Below are 8,933 nucleotides of genomic sequence, written 5' to 3'. Positions count from 1 at the left end.
TACTATTACTGTGTTCTTATCTATATGTCTCTTTATTTTGGTTAAGAGTTGGCTTGTGTATCTTGCTGCTAACTCTGATATTATTTTTTAATGTTAAGAGTAATATAGGGCCAGTATAACAAATTTAAAGGGCACATCAGTATATAAAAGCAATGAAATAACAATTTCCCATTCTACTACATCCCCCCAGCCTTTAATCCCACGTCCCACAGGCAAAATAAATAATGCTAACCATATTATTCTGATGTCTGTGCAAACGTCTCTGCAAACCTAAGAAACTAGCCAGTTTGACACCAGAATCATCAGGAAATGCACTAACCTGAAGTTTATTGAGCCCACCGTTATCAGTTGGGGACTGAACTTCCCACTTCTTGTGGTTCAGTTTTGCAATTTGAGATGGAATTGTCTCTATGCAGGTTGCCCAAGCGCCAGTTTGGCCCACCTGGCTTTGCGGATGAGCTGGAAGCACTTGAAGGGACAGACGTTTTGCTAGAGGAGAAGAGAAAAGCCACAATGAAATCTGTAACTCGGCAAGAAACCCTTGAAAATTATGAAAAGAATGGATATGGTGCTGGGGGAAATGGACAAGAAAGGGCTGCCATACGAAAACAAACCGGGAAAGAAAGAAATTCAGGCACTGCCTATGGTAAAAATCAAACTATTTCTTGTTCCTTAGATTGTCTTCATTAAAAAAATAAAATTCCTGTGCACTGTGTTAGCATGTGAATTTTGGCTTTTTAGGCACTTTCCTTTCAAATGCACAAATTCATGTACATAACTAAAGACGTTAATTTAAGAAAACATACAAAGGCTGACTTTCATCTGACTATAAAACTGGAAGTGAACAGCAGTTATTTCAGGGAGTATTATTATGGAGACAAACCCTGTGAAGGGTTTACTTCATTGCCCAGAAGCAATGATCTATCGCAGAAGTGGCGAAAATACTCCTGACCTTGAAGGAAAGTAGAAGTTTCCTTCATCTCTGTACAAGTGGCTACATATAAAGTGACCAAGTTTAAGGAATATTCTGGATCCATCTAAAACAACCGTAGCATCAATTTTGATTATGGCAGGTAGTAATGCAAATGCCGTATTACCTCTTACATGGAATGAGCAAATTAAGCAAAACTAGTAAACACGTCAGAAAGAGATATGGGGGGGGTTTGACCCTGAAGTTTTGAAAAGGCAGGGAAAAGATAGCTGAAAGAGGTATCTAGTGAGTGGTAGGGGTCAGTCCTGCTTAGATTAAATGAGAGATGATTGCCCAGAAGTTTTGAATGTGCCTACGTCATTCTCCAGGGGCTCAGTGTTCTGTGAAGCGGGGATTATGTGAATACCTACCTCATAAGATTATTTTAAGAATAAAACTGGATAATTTGTGTGTTTGCCACATAGAAGGATATGATACAAGTTAGCTGTTAAAATGCCAATGATATGTCCCACCTCTTAGATTCCAAAGCAAACACATGTCCAAAGGGAAATAACAAAACCAGACAGACCCAGGAATTGACGCTTCTGGCATGGACGGCTGAACGTTAAGCATAGAAGATCTTGTCAGGTCTTGTATTTCCACTGTACAATATCCTTAGGTAATCTTACCAAGGCAGTGATTTTCAGTCTTGGCTGTAAATTAGAATTGCCTGAGAATCTAAAAATTCAATGCTTCGACCTCACCCCAGACCCATTCAGTCAGAATCTCTGTGTGTGGAACTTACCCAGTGAGTCCACTGAGCAACCAAGTGTGAGAACTGCTGCTCTAAGGCACGCTCTCCCACAAATTCAAGGTGATGGAGGAGAGCTTACTGGTTATCTCATCCAGTTCTATTCACAGCCAAACACGGAAACCACAAGTTCCCCCCAACTTTCCACAGTGTGTAACTTGGCTCTGGCCCATTCCTCTTTGGTTGCATTCCAAGGGCACTCCAAACTTTGCCACCTCCTCAAGCTCCTTCCCCCATGTCTCTTTCTCTAGCAGATGCCCTTATTATTTATTTTATTTTATTTATTTTATGTTATTTTACTTTACTATTTTATATTATATTATTTTATTTTACTATTTTATTTTATTTTATTATTTTTTGCTTTCAAAAGAAATAAAGGTGGCCGGTTGTAACCTCTTGCGACCTCCGAGATGGCCAGCTGCACACCTTCACCTCCAGTCCTCTCCTCAGGGAAAGGAGCCAGGCCTCGTCTTCAAGTGTGTTGCCAACTGTCAAGAAAGACCAAAGGGCTCTTCCAGACCTGACTTGAGCTCCTTGGGACTTTAACCACTACCTTCCTCTTCAAACCCCCTCCTCTCTGGGCTTCAGAAACAGTGTTCTTATCTTGGTCTTCCACTTCTGACTGGCCCATTCTCGTGGGCTCCTCTTTCCAGGTCCATTCTCACAGGGGGATCCGGGTTTTATGGAATCTGATGTTGATACGATGCCTACGTATAAGCCTCTCTTTAAGAAAAAGAAAACAAAGATATTAAAATTAAGGACAAAGTGAGTATTTCCTTAGAAGAGGCTTATGCAAGGAAGGGGTGCAGAAGCTTGGGCTTCGTTAATTTCAGGGCGAACCGCCATGATTTCCCCCAGGGCCTGCGGTCAGCCCCCTGGGTGCTCTGCGCACACACACTGGAGCAAGCTTTCCTGCCAGGATTTCGGCTCCCCCCTTGGACTGATGACTCCAAATCCATATCTTCCACCCTCACTCTCTCGAGCTGCAGATGAATGTATTCACCTACCCTCCAGATTGCGCCGGGGCACACGCCCTCAGTCATCTCAAACGAACTCAGTTAAATGAGCTCCACTCGTCTTTACCACGCTGGTCATTCTCTCCTCACCTCCCCCTTCCAGCTGGTGACTAGACGTTGGTGTGACTTCCTCCCTCAGGTCCATCCCCCTTTCCCACATCTTTTTTCCAACACCTTGGCTTTCACTTCAAGGGTAACTCCGGAGCTCTCTGTCTGATCTCATTTCTTCCAATGCGTCCTGTTTCCAATTCCTGTCTGAGCACCAAATTAATTTTTCTAGTTTGCCTTCCCATGTGGCCATGTCATTTCTCTTCTTCTGTAGTTCCCCGTTGTTTAGAAGACAGTGTCCCCGTGCCTGGGTAAGGCACTCAGGCCTCTGCAGTTGGACCCCTGCTGTGGTCTTCTGGGGCCTCACTGGCCTCCACTCCCTTGCAGATACCTTTTGCACTATTTGCCCCTTTTGCCTCATTATTTATTCCCTGTTGCCATGGAGGTGCTCGCCCTCACCTGCCCATCGGCATCCTCTCCACGGTGCCTGCCTGGACTACCTCTACTCACCTTTCACTACTCAAGTTTCACCTCTACTTAGAGCCCATTCTGACCCCAGGGAGTGTTAAATTTTCATGGCTTCCTTTGTGCCCCTGTATCTTCAGCCACATTCTGCCGTAACACTTGCAAACTTTTATTGTACTTACTTGTGAAGAATTAAGTGAGTGTCCTTTCTTTTTACAGAACCAGGATGATCTTGGTATATTTTCAATTCCAGTGTTTATAAAGAATACCTCAGAGATAAAGCATCAGGATTTACTCACCTATAGCTGCGCTGGCCACACACTAGCCACATTGGCTATTTAAATTTAAATAATTTGAAATTAAATAAAACAAAAAATCAGTTTCTTTAGTTGCAATAGCCACATTTCAAATGCTTAGTAGACACTGGGCATTTATTTTTTATTTTTTTTAAAGACTTAAAAAAACCCCTTAAATTCAATTTAATTAATGTATAGTGTATTATTAGTTTCAGAGGTAGAATTTAGTGATTCATCAGTGCATAGAGCACCCAGTGCTCATTCCATCAAGTGACCTCCTAAATGCCTGTCGCCTAATTACCCCATCACCCTACCTACCTCCCCTCCCCTCCAGCAACCCTCAGTTTGTTTCCTATAGTTAAGAGTCTCTTATGGTTTTTCTCCCTCTCTGTTTCATCTTATTTTTCCTTCTCTTCCCCTATGTTCGTCTGTTTTTTTCTTAAATTCCACATATGAGTAAAATCATATAATATTTGTCTTTCTCTGACTTATTTTGCTTAGCAAAATACTCTNCCTAATTACCCCATCACCCTACCTACCTCCCCTCCCCTCCAGCAACCCTCAGTTTGTTTCCTATAGTTAAGAGTCTCTTATGGTTTTTCTCCCTCTCTGTTTCATCTTATTTTTCCTTCTCTTCCCCATGTTCATCTGTTTTTTTTTCTTAAATTCCACATATGAGTAAAATCATATAATATTTGTCTTTCTCTGACTTATTTTGCTTAGCAAAATACTCTCTAGTTCCATCCACATCATTGTGAATGGCAAGATTTCATTCTTTTTGGTGGCTGAGTAATATTCCATTATAGATTATCTATATATAATCCCATCATATATTCATATATAATAATAGTAATATATACGTAATGTATATATAATGTATATATAATTCCATTATATGTATTCACATATTTTTGTATATANGAATGGCAAGATTTCATTCTTTTTGGTGGCTGAGTAATATTCCATTATAGATTATCTATATATAATCCCATCATATATTCATATATAATAATAGTAATATATACGTAATGTATATATAATGTATATATAATTCATTATATGTATTCATTCATTATGTGTATTCCACATCTTCCTTATCTATTCATCTATCAATGTACATCTGGCTCTTTCCATAGTTTGGCTGTTGTGGACATTGCTGCTATAAACATTGGGGTGCATGTGCCCCTTTGAATGTTTGTATTCTTTGGATAAATACCTAAAAGTGCAATTGCTGGATTGTAGGGTAGATCTATTTTTAACTTTTTGAGGAACCTCCATACTGTTTTCCAGAGTGGCTGCACCAGCTTGCATTCCCACCAACAGTGCAAGAAGGTTCCCCTTTCTCCGCATCCTCTCCAACATCTGTTGTTTCTGGTGTTGTTAATTTTAACCATTCTGATAGGTGTGAGGTGCTATCTCATTGTGATTTTGATTTGCGCTTCCCTGGTGATGAGTGACGTTGAGCATCTTTTCATGTGTCTGTTGGTCATCTGTATATCTTCTTTGGAGAAATGTCTATTCATGTCTTCTGTTCATTTTTTAACTGGATTATTATTATTTTTTGGGTGTTGAGTTTGATAAGTCCTTTATAGGTTTGAACACTAACCCTTTATTAGATATGTCATTTTCAAATATCTTTTCCCATTCCGTAGGTTGCCTTTTAGGCTTGCTGATTGTTTCCTTCACTGGGCAGAAGGTTTTTTATTTTGATGAAGTCCCAGTAGTTTATTTCTGCTTTGTGAATGATCTATTTAAACAAGTCCTTGGCTGTCAGTTTAAATTAGTTTGTAATGGTAGAGGGTGGCCAGCTGATTGCTGAGCCCCAAATCTACTCATTGAATCTACAGAATACAGCCAAAAGCTTACCTTTGGAGTATTTTCCTATTGACTCTGACAAGTTTTGGAGAAGCATTTTTTCTGGTTTCTTCTCCTGGGCAATTTCCATGACCAACTCTTTAACTCACTAAGAATGTATCTCATTCCCTTGGGCCCAGCACATCTGGTCATTCCTTCAAGAAAACTGGTTTGAGCTGATTATACCAATAGGAGATGTCTTCCAAGGAACAGAAAATGAATTTTTGCCTCTCGCTTTCTGAAGACATTATCATCTTTATTTGGTGGGGCTTAGAAGGCCCAGGGGAAACTATCTGGAGGATAACATTATTCTATGCTTCATGGCTCTAACCTGGAACAAGCATATTTTTCTGTGACATCAAGTGTACCCAAGGAAATGTGTTCTCCTTGGAAGGCAGAAGTTCCATACATGGGGGAATTAACATCTGATATAAAATTCAGGGCATCTCAGATCTTGCTCTGTTGTAACTTGTTAATTATAAATATTGTTTTTCATTTTTCAGGAACAACATGTTTTTCTTATAATAGATAAATCTTGGGGCGCCTGGGTGGCACAGTGGTTAAGCGTCTGCCTTCGGCTCAGGGCGTGATCCTGGCGTTATGGGATCGAGCCCCACATCAGGCTCTTCTGCTGTGAGCCTGCTTCTTCCTCTCCCACTCCCCCTGCTTGTGTTCCCTCTCTCGCTGGCTGCCTCTATCTCTGTTGAATAAATAAATAAAATCTTTTAAAGAAAATAGATAAATCTTAACTTCTTGGGCAAGTGTCAGTGTATACTACCTATTAAATAAGCTGGATTTTTTGCTAGGTTGTTAGAAGACTGGATGGGTTTGGGATTAGGCAAGGGATTGATATGGTTTGAAAAAGAGGGAAATGAGCATAATAGGCAAGTGAGGAGTTCTTGGTACTAGAAAACTTCATTCATGCATCCATTCACTCATTTACACATTATCTAGTGTATCTTCCATATTGTGGGTACCGTGCAAAATAATAGCCGTAACTGTATTGCACTTTTCATGTATGTTCTGTGCCACCTTATGACAAACTTGTGATGTGGGTTTTTTCACTGCTTTTATGGTTGAGGAAATCGAGGCTCAGAGAGGATAAGTTTGGGATAAACTCAGGCTCACACAGCCAGTTGGTGGTGAGGCTGGGATTCATTCCCGGTCGGTGCGTCCAAACCATCATTCCTTTGCTGTCACGCTCATGCAGGAAATTCAGCTCTCCCTGCATTTGTTTTGCTGTAGGTCCTTGTTCCATGGATCCCATGGCAGGGGAGTGCCAGGATTACACCCTGAAATGGTACTATGACAAGGAGAAGCAGGCCTGCCGACAGTTCTGGTATGGCAGCTGCGGGGGCAACGCGAACCGGTTTGAAACCAAGGAAGAGTGTGAGGCTCAGTGTGTCCGAACACGCCTGTAGGGCAGAACCTCATTACGGCTGCTTCTGTTTTCATAGCCGATGAAAACGATTTGTACCTTTCCTGAGACAGTGCCGTACAGCTCATCAATTATGTAGCTCACTCTACGTCTCATAGGTCGGATTCCTAACCCCCTGAATTTTTTCCTCCCAGCAAGGACTTGGGCCAGATGATTTGTGACTTGAGAAGGACGGCATTCTAGTAGCTAAAAGAGTAAATGAAACTTTGCTGCAGGTTTTTAAAGGACTTAGAACTGAATGAAAAAGAAACAACTTGAACTATAATGTTACTTAAAATTTTTTTTTCGGCTCTGGAGCCAAAGAAAACTCAATGTAAGCGGTGAGTGAAACTTAATTCGGAAATGAGTTGAAACTTGAATTTTTGTTTATCACTAGAGAATATGGAAGTCTTAGTCAAAGCGGGGGTCTGGAAATTTTTAATGTGATATTTAATCCTTGCCACTCAGCATAAAAATAAAGGTATTTTGGTTAAACCACTTGATGTGAAACCGTGTGTGATGCCTGCTTACTGCGTTATATTCTGTGTTATATTTTGTGACACAGCAGTTGATGGAGAGGAAGCAGTGAGTTTGCCGTAGGACCGATCCTTTGTCATCGATTACAATGACTCTTGTCTTTTGAATCGTGGTGACTCAACAATTCAAGCTGTTGTCGTCAATGCACATATGACATGAAGGGTTTAGGTTCACCCTGGATGAAAATTTTTTCCATATAGGTAGTGAGGAAACTGNCATCGATTACAATGACTCTTGTCTTTTGAATCGTGGTGACTCAACAATTCAAGCTGTTGTCGTCAATGCACACATGACATGAAGGGTCTAGGTTCACCCTGGATGAAAATTTTTTCCATATAGGTAGTGAGGAAACTGATTTTGTGAGACCTTCCTCTGGCTTCATGGCTGTATTCCCCAGGCCTCTAACTTGGGCCCAGCCTCAGGGCAGACGTGGGCATTGCGTGGACTTCTAGAGCTGCTGGATATTGAGGGTGCCTGGTGTGGGGCCGCAGAGGGATCGTGTATTAATCAGCTTGGGCTGCTACAGCAAAATACCACAGGCTGGGTGGCTTAAACATCAGAAACTTATTTCTCACGGTTCTGGAAGTCTTAGACTGAAGTCTAAGATAAAGGTTTGGCCAATTGGGTTCCTGGTGAGAGCTTCCTTCCTGGGTTGAAGACAGCTGCCTTCTTGCTCTGCCCTCAAATAGGCTTTCCTCTATGGAAAGGGAGAAGGAGGGAGGGAGAGAGAGAGAGAAGGAGAGAAAAAGAAGGAGGAAGGGTTTTCTAATGTCTTTTCTTACAAGGACACCAATTCCATAGGATTAGGACCCTACCCTTATGACGTCATTTAACCTTAAGTACCTCCTTAAGGCTGTATCTCCAAATACAGTCACATTGGGGTTAGGGCTTCAACATATGAATTTTGGGATGACACAAACATTCAGTGCATAACGGATCACAAGCAGCTGGTGGTTGCCCCCAGGGACCCAGAGTGGCACTTGCTCACCTGCAAGTTCCTGGTTCAGTTAACAAAAGCTGTCATTTCTAGAATCCCATTTGTTCCACCTCTCAGCCCAGTGACAAAGGAGATGGGATGGGAACCAGCTTTATATAAAATAATCATAGAAACATTAAAATTTTTATTCTATTTTAATGGCAATTATTTTTATCGGATCACAAAAGGGTAACTATGTGTTCATGGTAGCGAATTTGTAAAACACAGAAATGCACATGGAAGAAATAAAGATCACTTATAATCTTTACTCCCAAAGGTAATCATTTGGTATAATCCAGGAATGCCTGGAATACTATCTTTTTCCCCCCTTCCTTAACATACTACATTGTACCTGCTTTAGGCTAAAGCGTGTTCATGATGGGAATGGAGTGGCACATGCTCCATCTTGCTTGAGAGAGCTGCCCATCGCGCAGGCGTGAGTATGCATGTCTCCCTTTTAGGCCTACCCTCGGCTGCAGTCTGCAGGTAGGGTTGAGCGCATCTATCCTGAGAAGGGTATGTGAGTTGAGCTGTGATCTATTTTCCACTTCTTATTTCCACCCGGTCCTTCCAGCGTCTAGAGGGTGAGAACCCAAAGGCAAA

The 8,933-nt window shown here is 41.4% G+C and overlaps 1 protein-coding gene across 1 annotated transcript in view; it reads left to right on the top strand.

Annotated features, from left to right (window-relative positions):
- LOC105241345 (collagen alpha-4(VI) chain) overlaps nt 1-7,269 on the top strand; it is a 106,238-nt gene extending 98,969 nt beyond the window's left edge. The window contains exons 37-38 of the mRNA XM_034662019.1: nt 417-646; nt 6,646-7,269. Of these exons, the coding sequence (XP_034517910.1) occupies nt 417-646; nt 6,646-6,821 (406 nt within the window). The 3' untranslated portion in view covers nt 6,822-7,269. The remainder of the gene's footprint in view (nt 1-416; nt 647-6,645) is intronic.
- The last annotated feature ends 1,664 nt before the right edge of the window (nt 7,270-8,933 follow it).

This window comes from Ailuropoda melanoleuca, chromosome 6, assembly GCF_002007445.2.
Source record: "Ailuropoda melanoleuca isolate Jingjing chromosome 6, ASM200744v2, whole genome shotgun sequence".
NCBI lineage: Eukaryota > Metazoa > Chordata > Mammalia > Carnivora > Ursidae > Ailuropoda > Ailuropoda melanoleuca.
Note: the sequence above shows the minus strand (reverse complement) of the source record. Positions and strands in the feature narration are given on the sequence as shown.